The sequence below is a fragment of the Nannospalax galili genome, unplaced genomic scaffold (genome assembly GCF_000622305.1).
Source record: "Nannospalax galili isolate Female #2095 unplaced genomic scaffold, S.galili_v1.0 scaffold101, whole genome shotgun sequence".
NCBI lineage: Eukaryota > Metazoa > Chordata > Mammalia > Rodentia > Spalacidae > Nannospalax > Nannospalax galili.
Window position 1 is genome coordinate 2,212,979 of NW_008345700.1, and position 15,468 is coordinate 2,228,446.

Genomic DNA, 15,468 nt, shown 5'->3' on the forward strand with positions numbered 1-15,468 from the left:
ATCCAATGCTTACATGTAGACATAGACAAGGTTTTGTTTGTTTGTTTGTTTGTTCTTTTTGAGACAGGGTCTCCCTGTAGCCCCAGCTGGCCTGGAACTCACTATGTAGACCAGGCTGGCCTCAAACTCACAGAGATCCGCCAGCCTCTGCCTCCCGAGTGCTGGGACTAAAGGTGTGCGCCACCACACTTGGCCATATACAAGTTTTTTTTTTTTAAATAAAAAACTTGGGGCTGGAGAGATGGCTCAGCGGTTAAGAACACTGGTTGTTCTTGCAAAAGACCTGGGTTCAAATCCCAGCACCCACATGGCAGCTAACAACTGTCCATAACTCCAGTTCCAGGGGATCTGACACCCTCCTCTGACTTCTGCAGGCATCATGACATAGGTGCACTTACCTACATGCAGGCAATACACACATACACATAAAATAAAAAATAATAAGTAAAAAAATAAAAAACTTGGGGCTGGAGAGATGGCTCAGCAGTTAAGAACACTGGTTATTCTTGCAGATGACCCGGGTTTGGTTCCCAGCACCCACATGGCAGCTAACAACTGTCTGTAACTCCAGTTCCAGGGGAATTCGACGCATCTTCTGTCCTCTGTGGGCATTGCATGACACAGGTACACTCACGTGCAGGCAGTATACTCATACACATAAAATAAAAAAAAATAAATATTTTTTTAAAAAACTTGTTTAGTAGACATGAGTGGTTACTGTGTGCGAGGCATGGGGCTGCCGCAGGAGTGATAAGAAGGAGCCTCCTGGGGTCTGTCTCCCCCGCCGTACATGGACCTGCCTGTCAGCAGTAACAGTACTGCCATCACCACCATGGCAGCCACCAGCACCTGCTGGCCTCTGCTCTCGCACACCTATCCAACCCTGTGCAGACTGACAAAGCCAGGACATGCAGGTTATGGCAGAACACAGCTCCCACCTCCCTTGCTGCTCCTCTATAGAATCTGTTGTCATTGAACTCAGAGGCTAAAGCAGGTGTCCAGCATGGGTGAGCCATAGCCTGGGCCACACTGGTGACTTAGTGCCATCCAAGGAGCAGGAACAATGAACACATCAGCCCTTTGTGTGAACACTGTTCAGAGTAGGTATACTCTGGGTGCTGTCAGGACTGTCCTTGTGGGAGGTCTGTTTTCCTCCATGGGGCATCAGCTGCCAACTTGGCTTTCATTGTAACTGTGGTTTTGTACTTGGGCCCAGATCCTCAGGCAAAATATAAATCAAATACATCAGGCAAATAATAAATGGTTTTTAAAGAAAGACCCCAAGGCAGGATGGCACATGGCCCCAGTTCTCAGCTCTGTGCACATGGGTGTCGTCATTGAAGACAGTTGTCTTCTGAGAGGCTTTCAGCCTGACCTCACTGCAGACAGTGTTGCATGGCTGCGTTACTTTTTCTGGGGAAACTTGAACAAAGGACTATTCTTCTCAGGTCACTGGTGACCGACCAAAGCAGCAGTTCTATCCAAGTCCAGCTTGGTGAACCAGAAAGTTTATTAGGTTTACTCATGGGAACATTGGTGAGGGTTTACTGCAGGAGCCTGAGTGACTCCAAAATAGCTACGTCACTGAAAAGTCCTACCCAGCTTGGGCAGCATCCCAAAAGCCGCATACATGAAGACATCCCACCCCCTTCACTTAACCGTCCACCTCCTATACACCTGTGCCTCCCAAGACCAAGGGCAGCTGGGGCAGGATCATGTGTACCTGGTATACCTACCCCTGCTAGGAGGGAATGTTTCTAGGCCTATGCTTGTGAGGGTTTTGTGTGAGTGCAAATCATCACAGTTTCTCTGATATGGGGATGGCATGACCATGAAATGTGTTCCACAACGTACACCCAAGCTTTCACTTTTCTTTGTCCACTGTTGTCAAATCTGCAGCCCTCAACAGCACATCCTGGCATTGTGCTTGTAGAAGTCAAGTTGGAGGCCTGGGTGCACGCTGTCTTTGGGAAGGTCCCACACAACTCCGTGGGCACAGCCTGGGAAGGGAGTGAGAAGAAAGTAACTAGCAAAGAAGATTAGCCTTCTTCAGCTAACCAAGACCATCAGACTCCTAAGGAGGGCTGGATAGCATGATGGCCTCTTGTTTGATGGTAGCAAATTGAGACCCCACCTTTCCTGGGCACTTTCTGCTGCTGTAGGAGTCCTGAGTCAGGGTGTGTGCTAGGTTGCCACACTCAGTCCAGGTTAGCTCAGATCGATGTCAGGCCCTTCATGACTACCACAGGTTTTTGCTAGAAGGAGCAAGAGCTAAGATTCATTGTAGTGAAGAGACTCAAGGAAAATCAGCCAAGGGAGGAGGTGTGTGAGTTAAGCCCAGAAGACCAGATGTGAGATGCTGTCCCAATGGATGCAGACACAGCTCCCCAGGGAAGAAGCCAAGACAACACATGTGAAATGTTCCAGCAGAAGCTGACAGAGCTCAAGAGTCCAGTGTTGTCTGTGGGGGCTAGGTACATGGCACCTCTGCCCAGCATGTATCACAGCTCTGGAAGGAAAGCAAGTGTAGACGCGGGCCACACTTCCTACGCTAATGTCCTAGTTAAGGTTGAGTTGTCAACTTGATAGACCTGGGAAGAGGGAACCTCAGTTGAGGCATTTCCTTCATTGAATTGGCCTGTGAATGTGTCTATGAGGTATTTTCATGATTGTTGAGTGATGTGGGAGTGCCCAGGTTTGTATAAGAAAGCATGGGTCAGGTACTGGAGAGAAGGCTCAGTGGTTAAGAACACTGACTGTTCTTGCAGAAGACCCAGGTTCGAATCCCAGCACCCACATGGCAGCTAATAACTGTCCGTAACTCCAGTTCCAGGATATCTGACAGCCTCTTCTACCCTCTGCGGGCAGTGCACCAACACGGGTGCATTTACCTACATGCAGGCATAACACTCATACACATAAAATAAAAATAACTAAAATGTTTTTTAAAAAAACAACAAAACATGGGCCAGATGGGCTGGAGAGATGGCTCAGTGGTTAAGAGCACTGACTGCTCTTGCAGAGGACCTGGGTTTGATTCCCAGCATCCACACAGCAGCTACAAACCGTCCTTAACTCCAGTTCCAGGGGAATCTGACGCCCTCCTCTGACCTCCGCGACATTGTACAACACAGGTGCATTCACATACATGCAGATAATACACTCATACACAAAAATAAAAAAAAATTTTTTTTGGTCTTTTTGAGACAGGGTCTCCCTGTAGCCCCAGCTGTCCTGGAACTCACTAAGTAGACCAGGCTGGCCTTGAACTCACAGAGATCTGCCTGCCTCTGCCTCCCAAGTGCTGGGATTAAAGGCGTGCGCCAACACGCCCAGCTAAAATAATAAAAATATTTTTTAAAAAAGAAAGCATGGGCCAGAGGAGCAAGCCAGCAAGCAGCATTCCTTCTTGATCTGTGCTTCAGAGTCTGTCTTCAGGCATCCACTTTGAGTTCCTGCCCTGGCTTCCCTCAGTGATGAACTTGTGATCTGGGAGATAAGAAGAAACAAATTCTTTCCTTCCTCAAGGTGGTTTGGCCATGGTGCTTGTCATAGCAGTAGAAGTATCTAGAACTTAACAAGGTATACCTCCCTATCTCCCTCTCCGAATTCAGGTTTCTGGGTGCTGTATGCCAGCCTCTCTGGATGGGTCTCTAGCTGCTATGTGGACTCACTGCGCGCTGGACTCTACTGGAGCCAAGGGGACAGCCCTTGCAGCTTCAGGGAAGCAGGCCATTGGTTCATCAGCTGTCAGTCACCTCCAGCAGCCTCTGTCTGTGCTTGTGTCCAGGACAAGACTGTAGCAGAGCCAGTCAGCCGCCTGCTGGAGAATACACTCAGGAGCAGCCACCTGCCCAGCCAGATTGGGGCCCTGCACGGCATCCTCTACGTATTGGAGTGTGACCTCTTGGATGACACTGCAAAGCAACTCATCCCAGTTGTCAGTGACTACCTACTGTCCAACCTCAAAGGAATAGCCCAGTGAGTGGGGCCTGGATGGATGGGCTACAGGCTTTGACGTAGGCTAAATAAAGGGCTCTGTTTGACTTTTAAAGTATACCAGAGCTGGCATAGTGACTTATACTGTCATCCCAGTACTTGAGTGGCTGAGGCAGTAAAATTGCCACAGGTTTAGGGCTAGCCCAGGCTGCAGGTGATATCGTGTCTCAAAAACAGTAAGTGCAAGCCAGATCCCTGGCCAGGTGACAGACGGGGAACCCATTTGGGCACCCTTTTTAGGAAACAGTGGCAGTAAGACCCAAGGACACAAATGTGTGTCTCAATTTCTTGGATGTCCACAGCACAATTAAGAGTCCTGCCTCTCTGTCACTTTCCTTGGGCACTGTCCATCCTCTGCTAGGCTCAGCCACCTCAGTAGTTCTTGCTACCTCTATGCTCCCTGTGAAGCCCTTTGCTCTGATTTCTACCTCCCCATGAAAATGCTTTACATGTGGCTGTGCATAGCTCTGCTGCTGGTCCCTTAGAATTGAGCTGAACCCGTCATAGCTCGGCCTTATAAGCAGAAGAAAGTGCTGTGACACATATACATGGGGGAGCTGGGCAGTCAGATTTGAGGGCATGAGTTAGGAGCAAAGGTGAGAGGGGCTGGGAGGAAAGCCGGGTGTTCTATGATGGGTTCAGGTTGAGAGATGGGGAGGAAAGTTAAATGGAGGATTTGGAGACGGTGCTGTCTTGGGCTGACAGACATGGCTGCTGTGAAGTGGTGGGGCCCTGACAGTGTGAGGATGAGGAGTGCAGTTTAGGGGCCCAGCAGAGTTGGCAACAGAGTTGGAGTGGGGTGCTGACCTTGAGGGAGGGCCCTTCTTCCTTGTAGTCCTTTCTGGACAGTGATTGCCATGTGTGGAAGGTAGGCAGCCAGCCACTGTCCCTATGATCCTGGCTTGGAGCAGGTTTGGGCAGGTCGTGTGGAAGTACAATCTGTGATGAGGACACAGAGGACTGGGGAGGGTGTCGGGAGCTTGCTGTGCCCAGTCAGGTCACAGAGCTTGCTCATTGCTTCAGGTCACATGCAAAACAGTGGCACACGTCTTAGTGACAGTGTTCCTTGAACACACCTACAAAGGCAGAGATAGTGTGTGGCTCCTTTGTTATGGAGGCATCGGTCCGGTCATAGACCAGCCAGGTCCCCACTGCTGCCATGGGGCAGACAGGTCCCAGTGGGAGATCCTATGAGTTACAGTATTACAAGTTGGTGTGAGCCACACAGGGATCAGATGGGCATCCTGAGGAGGCACCCTGAACATGAGGAATCCATAGGCATCACCAACTTGGAAGTGTGAAGTTGCCTGTACAGAGGTGCAGTGTCCAGAGTGGCACACTAGGCTGAGACCATGCAGCTCTGGGGGCAGTATGGTCCACGGGCTGTTAGGTGCAGTCTGGAGAAGCTAGCGCAGCCAAGGGCTCTGCACTTGTAGATGTGGATGGGCGTGCTGTGAACTCTCCCCACTGCAGACAGGGCTTCCATAGATGCCTGGGTATGACTGCTCTTTCCCTTCTCAGCTGCGTGAACATTCACAGCCAGCAGCACGTGCTGGTGATGTGTGCTACTGCGTTCTACCTGATGGAAAACTACCCTCTGGATGTGGGACCAGAATTTTCAGCATCAGTGATTCAGGTGAGAGGACTCTGGCGGGGTTCCTCTGAGCGTTTTGTGTGATTGCAGTGGTGGGTCAGTCTGGATTTAGGCGGAGGAATAGAACAAGTCTTTCTTCTCATCTAGATGTGTGGAGTGATGTTGTCCGGAAGTGAGGAGTCTACCCCCTCCATCATTTACCACTGTGCTCTACGAGGTCTGGAACGCCTCCTGCTGTCTGAGCAGCTCTCTCGGCTAGACACAGAATCCTTGGTCAAGCTAAGCGTGGACAGAGTGAATGTGCATAGTCCTCATCGGGCCATGGCAGCCCTAGGTCTGATGCTCACCTGCATGTACACAGGTGAGTGCATTGTGAGGGTCACAGACTGATCCTAGGGGTTCTGGGCACAGGCCAGACCTTTGCTGTAGCAGCATTAATGTGGCCCTCAGCCAACCCTGTTGCTTTTGAGAGATTCTCGGGCCCAAGGCAAAGGAGCAGCTGACATGACACCACCATGTATAGGTATCAGAGCTGCCTCTGGCCACTGAGACTGAGAGTTGGGGGTTGAGCTGGTCCTGTCTTACTAGAGTTTTACCTGCTTTTGGAGCGTCTCTGCCTACTTGTTATAGTCCTCTGTAAAGCCAGATGTGGTGCTGCACACCTTTAATCCCAGAACTTCGGAGCAGAGACAGATGGATTCTGTGAGTTCAAGACTAGCCTGGTCCGCAATAGTGAGTTCCAGGCCAGCCAGAGCTGCATAGTGAGAGCCTGTCAAGGTGAGGGCCGGCTGTGTGCTGGTTTCGAAATTCCTAGGTTTCCGTCTGTAACCTACTGAGTGCTTCTGTCTCAGGAAAGGAAAAAGCCAGTCCAGGCAGAGCCTCTGACCCCAGCCCCGTAACACCCGACAGCGAGTCCGTGATTGTTGCTATGGAACGGGTGTCTGTTCTCTTTGATAGGTAAGAAATGCTACATACTTTCCCCTAATTCCCCTTAGCCATTAACTGTCCTGGAGCCAAACCCAGATGGAGTGTTTCTGTGTGTACTTGCTTACCTCTTGAATTTTAAAATGCATCTCTGCAGGCATTTTCCAGTGTATGTGTGTTCACAGAGCACCACCGCATGGTCAGATTCAGGGACAGCTGGGCCCATGCAGGCACACAACCAACCCACCACCTTGTGGAGCTCACAGTCCAGTGGGAAAAATAAGCACTCCAGGAGTGCACCTGGGTGCTGGCTGTATCTACGGGGAGGCACCGTTGCTGAGCAGAGGCACAGCCCAGGCTCTGAGTCACTTCGCACTCCTCCGTGCAACTCTGCAGTGGCGTGTGCTTTAGGAGGATAGTCACAGATCACTGTCTTCAGCAGTGAAAGGGGTGTTGCTGTGGGGAAAGTGCTAGAGTCCCTTGAAAGAAGAATCAGGAGCGTAGATGAGTCCAGGTTTGAGGAGAAGAACTCCTAGTCAACAGCAGTGCACCAGGCATTGGATCACGTGATAGTGAAGAGTTCATGCCGAGTGTGGGAGTCTGTTCTGTAACAGCAGCACTCCACTCGGTGCCTGCTGTCCTTTCTGGGTCTTTCCCACCCCTTTCTGCATTGTGTCCCTTTGGTGGGGACTCAGCTTGTGCCCAGTTCCATCAGAACAACAAAGGAAAAGGCAGTTGTCAGGACCTTCTCAAAACTCATACCCTTGCCAGGCATGGTGGCACACGTCTTTAATCCCAACTCTCAGGAGGCAGAGGTAGGTGGATCTCTGTGAGGTTGAGGCCAGCCTGGTCTACATAGCAAGTCCCAGGCCAGCTATGGCTACAAGAAGACCCCAGCTCAAAAAAAAAAAACAAAACAAAAGGAAAGCTCATATACTAGTTCTCGCGTCCCTGGGGTCAAGGGCCTCTAAAGCCCTAGACCGTGTTGACTCTGTGGGGCAGGGCTGAGGGCCGGGAGCTGGGGTGAGAATCTGATCAACCCCCCTCCTTCCAGGATCCGGAAGGGGTTTCCCTGTGAAGCCAGGGTAGTGGCGAGGATCCTGCCTCAGTTCTTGGATGACTTCTTCCCACCTCAAGATGTCATGAACAAAGTTATTGGAGAGTTCCTATCCAACCAGCAGCCATACCCACAGTTCATGGCTACTGTAGTGTATAAGGTAAGGGTGTCCATGTGTGGGGCAGAGCAGGAGGAACAGATGCAGAGTCAACCCCAGACTTCCAATAGATTTGCCCAGGATCCTCTCCCACAGCCTAACCCCATGCTCAAGGATCTCTCTCCTTCCCAGGTATTTCAGACTCTGCACAGTGGTGGACAGTCATCCATGGTCCGGGACTGGGTCATGCTGTCCCTGTCCAACTTCACACAGAGAACCCCAGTTGCCATGGCCATGTGGAGCCTCTCCTGCTTCTTTGTCAGCGCATCTACCAGCCCGTGGGTTTCAGCGATGTATCCTTCCCTGGGTAGGTTCCCGTCTCTCAGCATCAGACTGAGCTTTCATTAAATGTCTGGAAACCTCTCCTGCAGAACTCCGTATCAAGGCAATGTTTATTCAGCCCCAAAGGCATAGGATCTTAACGGACCCAGAGTGAAGGTCCAAGCATATACCAGCTGGGGGTGGGGGTGGGGGTGGGGTGTGTGTGTGTGTGTGTGTGTGTGTGTGTGTGCGTGCGTGTGCATGCGTTCGTGTGGTGCTGAGGGAGGGGAGCAGAAGGGGAGGCAGGGCAGCTCAGGTGAGCTGCTGGCCCTGAGGCTGGCCATCCACTGGCCTGCTCTGTCCCTCTGGGGTTTTCCCTGTGCTGCTTCTCATTAGCCCTCATCATTATGCCATGGTCACCCTCCTGGGGAAAGTCATAAGTAAAGTTCCATCTCCCGCCCCGGCAGTGCTGCCAGGAGTTCCCCTCTTGGCAGCTTCCCCCACAACCACGAGAGCCTCCAAACAGCGCGGTTGTCCTGGTGCTGACAGCACAGCCTCACCCCAAGTGCTGGGAGGGCCTGACAGGCAGGGCCCTGGCTCTGCCCTCCCTGCACCGAAGCAGGGTGAGTGGGAACGCCGGCCTCTAGAGCTGTGTAGGAAACCTGGCCCAGGTAAGTGCTGCTGCACAGAGCACTGGGAGCCAGCACCCCACCTGTGCTGCTTCCATTCCTGGGCCCCTCTGCCTTCCCACCCCTGCCCTCCTGGGCACATAGTCAGCTGCAGATGGGAGAGGGTTGGAACAGCTACAGCTACTGCTGTGACATAGGCTGTCCTCTGCCTTAGCTGTCCTCTATCCTCCCTGGACCCGTTTATGATGTGGCCTGGTCAGGAAAGGCACTCCTGCAGGAGTCTCTCTCCTCCACCTTTGCTGTCATTTTCCCTTGACTCCTCTGTCAGCCTTCCACATGTCATCAGCAGGATGGGCAAGCTGGAGCAGGTGGATGTGAACCTTTTCTGCCTGGTTGCCACAGACTTCTACAGACACCAGATAGAGGAGGAGTTTGATCGCAGGGCTTTCCAGTCTGTGTTTGAGATGGTGGCAGCACCAGGAAGCCCATACCACCGGCTCCTCGCTTGTTTGCAAAACGTCCACAAGGTCACTACCTGCTGAGTACCTGTGGCACAAGAGGCCAAGAGGAGGCAGCCAGAGCCTCCAGGAACCTGCACCAAGCATCTGCTGGAGCTGCCTTGGTCACTGCAGGCTTCCCCTTGCGTCAAGTGGGCAGACAGCCAGTGACAAGGGTGTCTTGCAGTAAGGGGCCCTACGGGGAACATGCACTATGTTGGGGTTGAGCCTGAGTCCTAGGTCCTGGCCTCACCACAACTGGTGCAGTGCTTGCTGACCAGGTATTTGTCCTTTTCCTAGCATCCCCTGGCCATGGTCGCTGGGTTGCAGCTGCCCTGGCATGTGGAGCAGAAGTCCTGGCTCTTGCCGGGTGGTCCTGAGCCCTCCTGTCCCGCTGGGCTGGAGAGTTCCCGCCCACATCTCCCCAGCAGGGCACACCCACTACACCAGTGTCTGGACACGGAACACAGTGGTGTGCGTGGGCTGGGGACGGGGGCGCCAAATGCCCAGTGCCAGTCTCCCTTTCTGTTTTCTTCTCAGGACTTAAAATTTAATTATATCAGTAAAGAAATTAATTTTAATGTAACTCTTCCTATGCCCGTGTAAAGTGTGTGACTTGCAAGGCCTGTGCTGCATGTGACAAAGTCTGTGGAAGTGGATGAGCTTTTTGGCTACCACACCCTCTCCTGTAGCTGCTCAGTTTGGTCCAATACCTGAGACACTTCCACCTCATACTTCTCACTTTAATCCTGAACAGAGAGAGGTATTGGTGTCAGTTGCCTAAAGCAAGACTCCTCCCTGTGGCCCAGCTGAGGGCTTCGGAGAGCTGCTCTCCACTGTTAGGGGCATAAGAGGCCTGTCCTTGCTGCAGCACACGTCCTCAGACAAGCTCCGCCCAACAGTGAGGGACACAACCTCCCTGTCAGTCAGCCCACCTGGCCACGAGCAGCCTCTGCTGCACTCAGGCCACCCTCGATAACCACAACCCTGGTCCTGGCTGAGCTGGGCCGTAGCCTGCCCAGGAGCCGGCTGACCATTGTGGAAGCTGTCATCTTGCATCTACACGGTGGGTGGCCAGGTGGGTGCTGGCCTTATACCCCTGAGGTGTCTCTGAGCTGTGGTTTGTCTGAGCTCTTTGTGATTGAGGACTCACTTGGTGTCCTAGAGAGTGTTAAGGATGGACCTCAGCCCCTCTTTTGCTCCTGAATTTGCTTGTGTTAGCCCAGGAGAAAATGGACCTGTGCCTATCAGATCCCAGGAAGGGCTTAGCCTCAGCAGGATGAGATGCAGAAGGAAAGGTTAGTATCAGGTCAGCCTGCGGCTCTGGTTCAGCCCCACATGCTTGTCAAAATCGCCACTTCTTCCCAAGGCTCAAGTCCGGAGTAGCCCAGTCATATTTTAATGACAATGAGCTCTGGATAGTGGGTGAGTTCTGCTTGCTGATTGACTGTGTGGCGGGGCAGGTTCTCTGCTTCCCAGTCCCCCAGAAGCAAGCCTTGACTGCTGTGCTGACCAGCTATCTAGGTCATGATGGTATTTCTCAGGTGTAGAACGGGAGGCAGAGGCTGCACAGGAGGAAAGAACTTTCAATCCATCAGATTAATTAACTGTACTTGAGTCCATAGAATGCTTCCTTGAGACCCCTGAATTCCCTTTTGCCTTCCCATCTTGGCAGTTGGAGGTCAGCTGGGATGCAGGGTTCCCCACCACCCACATGTGTGGGAGCCCATAGAGTCCCCCTTGCACAACAACCTCTCACATCTGGTGTGATCTGCCTTTGTAGCACCCCCCATCTACTCCCAGCCCAAGCCACACCAGCCTATTCTGGTGTCAGGATGGCATGAACAGTGGACATGGACCCATTCTTTGAAAAGGGCCTTAAGGGAACAACTGAATTTAAATGAAAGTCACCAACTCTCCTTTGCTGTTGAAGGCTCCCACTGGAAGTGCTTGTGGACCATGCTCAGAAGGTGCTGCAGCCCTACCCCTAGGTTGGTCCAACAGAGATGGGCATATTGCAGGCCTGGTGATGTTCATGGCTAGATGTTTTAAGTTTGTGTGAAATGACATGGTGATGTAAAATCTGGAGCTATTCCCCTTGGAATTCATAACTGTACACTCAACCTAGATTGGGGCTGGTACCAGCTCTGGTGATAGGTGCCACAACCAGGAGGTGCAGATGGACTTTGAGTAAAGTTACCCAGGCACAGATGTGCGTGCATTTGTGTGTACGTACCCAGAGTTGTATTTATGTGTACACACACACACACACACACACCAGACACACAGACACACACACACACCCCTCTCAAGACATATGCAAGGCTTCTAGGAATGCCTGTCAGTCTTCCTGGAAGTTGACTTTTCTTAGACCCACCACATTCGTTCATGTGAGTCCAGCGTCTACAGATGGGACTCAGTAGAAGACGCAGCTCTGGCCCATTGGAGACCACGCTCCACCTTCCTAACTCTGCGACTGGGACCAAGACTTCCTCAAGTTCTTCAAAATCTATGGAGTCCCAAATTTTATCAAAAATGTTATATTGATTGTAAAGTTTTAGGGCAAGAGGCAGGGTATTGTTTTTGTTTTCCTGCTGGTGCTGTCAGGAAAGATTTTAGTGAAACCAGGGTAGAAATATTTGGCAGTGCACTTAAGCGTGTTTCTCCAAAATGTGCCTCCTTCGCACTGCTGGCCCCACTGAAATGGAGGTGACTTTCCAACTGCCAAGTGCCCTTTATTCTCACGTTTTCACTTGTGCATGTCCTCAGAGGGAAGCGTGGAGCCCAGCCACCTCCAGCCTTACCGAAGGCAGTGTCAAAAAAGGCTCCACCCCTACACGGCCCCTTTCCTGGCAGGAGCACTTTCTGGATGAAGCGACTCTGCCCTCAGCCTGGCCGGGTTGGGTCTTACACAGCAATAACTTGGCTCACGGCAGGGGGAAGCTGCCTCCACGTTACCGGGCTGCGTCGCACTTGTACATTTGTGAGGGTGCAGAATTAGTCTCACCACCTGTGAGCATCCTTCCCCACTCAGTCCCACTTGGGCTTTAACTAAACTGCCCTCCCTCAGCCTGAGTACTGAGACTGTGACCGCTGCCAAGGTGGATATGGAGCTATCTTCTGGGGGTGATGTGTGGGAGTAGGAAGACACGGGGCTGCTGAGGCTGAGTGGAGAGCTCGGCATGGCACAGGTTGTAAGAACTGTCCCTCGCTGGGCCTGGAGCTGCCAGGAACGAAGGACCCACTCAGAGCTGTGTGACAACTGAAGGTGGTCTGAAGGTTCAGGGCCACCCTCCATGTGTGCCTGTCACACTTCAGTGCCATCAAAGGAACCCCTCCCCTCAAATGTGTCTGGAAGCAGAGCTTCTGCCACAAGCTTGGTGTATGGGTTAGATGGCAGGCACCTCTCTGCAAAGGTTTGGCTACATTCTAGGGCCTCCTGTCCAGGCCTGGCTGCACTGGGAACCAGCAGGGCTGTGATGGGTGCATCCTGGAGCCCAACCCAGACCTGTCTACTTCCAAAAGGAAGGACTGACATGAGATGTATATTTAAAATTTTTAAACTGCAGACATTGTACACTGAATTAAAGGAGCAATTAAACCATCTGTTGTTGCTATTTGAGGCTTCCTTCACTGATGAGAACCTACTTTCCAGCGTTTGAGGAGGAGGGCCCTTCTCCAGTGGACAAGTCTACCCACCAGCAGCCATCTTAACACTGTAGGGTTCAGGCAGCATGACAGGTATGGCCAGGAGTCTAGGTGCCCTGGATTGGGCCCAGGCCTAGGGGCAGTCACAAGCCCTGCCCAGCTCTGTGGTCTGCCAAGCTGTGGTGGTAATTGGCATTTTAAGCTCATTGTGCAAGACCCTGGATGTGGGCCCTTTGTTTTAGCTTCTACACATGGCTCCAGGGCACTGGCGTGATGGTGAGGTCCTGTTCTCACACGGGGCCTTTGACATCTTGTGCTCCTGGCCCAGATGAACCCTGCTGCCCCCGAACACAGCTGTCCTTGCACCTGTGGTCTAGCCTCACTGCTGTGTCTGCAGTGCCCACTCTGTCCTTTGTAGCTTTTTAGACCTCCCGCTTCCTCTAAGACATCTGTGGCCCACTGCACCAGGTAGCCAGCCTTCTTAGCTGGCTGAGCCTGAAGGTGCCAGTACTTTACTCTCCAGCTCCAAAAATAATGCTGGGCTGTGTCTTCCTCTGTGGGGTTCCAGCCAGGAGGCAGCAATTGTCTACGTGGCCTCTCAGTGCAGCGGGCCCTGAGGCCAGTGCCAGGAGGGATGGCAGATGGCTGATAGGCCGAGGCAGCCAGATCGCTCATGCAGCCGTCACTAGCTCTGCCAGTGCATGCCACCAGCCCTTCTAGGGCATGGGGTCTCTTCTCTGCATAGGGTGATGAGCCCTCTTTGGGAAGGGCCTGGTGGATACCCCATCATGTATAGGTCCCTGGTCAGTGGCTTTTAAGCATTTGACTGATGGGGGCACAGAAGTCATTTCAACTCCCTAAATCTGTCTCATCAGCCGTAACTCCAGGACCGTGGTGGTCTCACCCTTAAGACCTTCAGAGCCACCTGACTCCTGGCAACTTCAGGGAAATGAAGCACCCCTGTCCTCCCTGTGGACAGGCAGGCCCTTGGCACAACTGGCATGGGTGGTAGTTCCAGAAAGGAATGGGCCCAGGCTAGTTGAAAAGATAAGGGTGAGCCTCTGGGGATGTCTTCAGCTCACCCCAGCCACCACCACGAAACACCAACCCACTGCTACCCTCACCAGAGCAGGCCCTGCCCTCCTGCCTGGTGGGCTCAGGAACACAAGGTTTGGGGCTCCTCTGCCCTTTGCTGTGGTATTTGTTTCCAACTTTGTTCCAAAAGGCATTCTGAAGGAGTTTCTCAAAGGAGTCTAACATGGACTAACAGTGCCAGAGGAGGGAAGCCAGGGTGAGTTAAATGTGCCTCGGCCAGGCTCTGGGTTTCCTAGGAGCTGTCACAGGAAGAACAGGTATGGGTCCTGTCTCCACATGAGGTGACAGCTCAGCCAGATCAGAAGGAGCCTCATCTGTAGCCCATGAACACAACCAATAGTCCAGGGGCCCATGGGTGGAGGTGGACTGAGCACTGGGCAGTAACTGAGACATTTCTGGAATCCACATCTATAGTCCTATAGCTCCTCTGGCATGAAGCCTGAGTCGTCTGCTCCCAGAGTGCCTCCATCCCCCTCCTGCCCCCCTGGCCAGGCTTTGCACTCTGCAGAAGCTCCAAGGGGCCGGAAGACAGCAGGTGGGTCCTGGAGGGGATGTTTTCTTTACTTCAAGGGTAGGCATTTGTGCTGCAGTTGGGGCGGGGAGGTTGTCCACTGAGGCAGAGGTTAAGGTTAAGGGTCTAGGCTCCATGTTAACATAGGAAATGGATGGCAACATCTAGCATGCAAACTAGGCACCCTGACCTCTACTCCAGGCTAGGCAATGAGGCCCAGGGAACTGGGACAGGCCAGTCCTAATGTGGGTCATGACCCCTCTTATCAGCCAGACAGGTCACCCCTCCCTCACCTCCAAGATCAGTGTACGCTGCTTAGTGACTCAAGGCCCTTTGCTGTACTTAAGTACTACCACATATATGTGCACACACGTTCCACAGTGTTTCAGGCTTTTGTCAAGTCTTAAGTCCTTCATCCAAATTCTGCCTACCAGCATGGGCTCTCTTCACAGCCCCTTGTTCTCAAAAGGTTCCTGGCCTCCCTCCATTATCCCAGTCAGCTAGTTTCCTGTAGCCTGAACAGGCTCCATAAATGCCAAATGGAAAGAGTGTCAGGTTGGGCCCAGCCTCATTCTTTAGAGGAGAAACAGACCCTTAGAACATGGATCTCACCTGCTCCAAGCAGGACCAACCTTATGTCTAGCCCCCGAAGGATACTTGCTAAGCTGACCTACCCTGCCGTTTCCCTGCAGGTGCTGCTGGTTGCCCAGTCCTTGGCCCTCTGCCTCCCAATCCTGTGGCAACTGAGGGTCCCAGCAGGCCATGCAGCTGTGCCAAGGTATGGAGTGCACCTCTGAAGGAGGAAACTGACTCCGCCCCCAGTTGGGGGCAGTTGGGACTTGGCCCAGCTCCTGGAGGACAGGCCATGGCTCTACTCTTGGAGAGCACCTAGAGAACACCCTTTCCTGGGGCTTCTGATGCTCACAAGCCTCAGAAGAGCTGGGAGCCCATCTCACCCCCTGAAGATGCCACCCAGATCATAGTGTGGCCCTGAGGTAGCTCTTGCCAGAGTGGCTCTGCCACCTTGTGCCTGCTCGACCTTGGGCAACATCCATTGGCCAGCAGCTGCGCTGTGCAGATGCTCCTAGGGGACTGG

At 52.6% G+C, this 15,468-nt stretch overlaps 1 protein-coding gene across 3 annotated transcripts in view; it reads left to right on the forward strand.

Annotated features, from left to right (window-relative positions):
• Positions 1 to 12,722, forward strand: part of Htt (huntingtin) — a 144,412-nt gene extending 131,690 nt beyond the window's left edge. For 2 of the 3 annotated variants that reach the window (XM_029567695.1, XM_029567696.1), the window contains 7 exons: positions 3,791 to 3,981; positions 5,521 to 5,635; positions 5,741 to 5,954; positions 6,445 to 6,550; positions 7,572 to 7,734; positions 7,864 to 8,024; positions 8,950 to 12,722. In XM_029567695.1, the coding sequence (XP_029423555.1) occupies positions 3,791 to 3,981; positions 5,521 to 5,635; positions 5,741 to 5,954; positions 6,445 to 6,550; positions 7,572 to 7,734; positions 7,864 to 8,024; positions 8,950 to 9,163 (1,164 nt within the window). In that variant the 3' untranslated portion in view covers positions 9,164 to 12,722. The remainder of the gene's footprint in view (positions 1 to 3,790; positions 3,982 to 5,520; positions 5,636 to 5,740; positions 5,955 to 6,444; positions 6,551 to 7,571; positions 7,735 to 7,863; positions 8,025 to 8,949) is intronic. The other variant, XM_008841869.3, reaches the window with a different exon arrangement.
• The last annotated feature ends 2,746 nt before the right edge of the window (positions 12,723 to 15,468 follow it).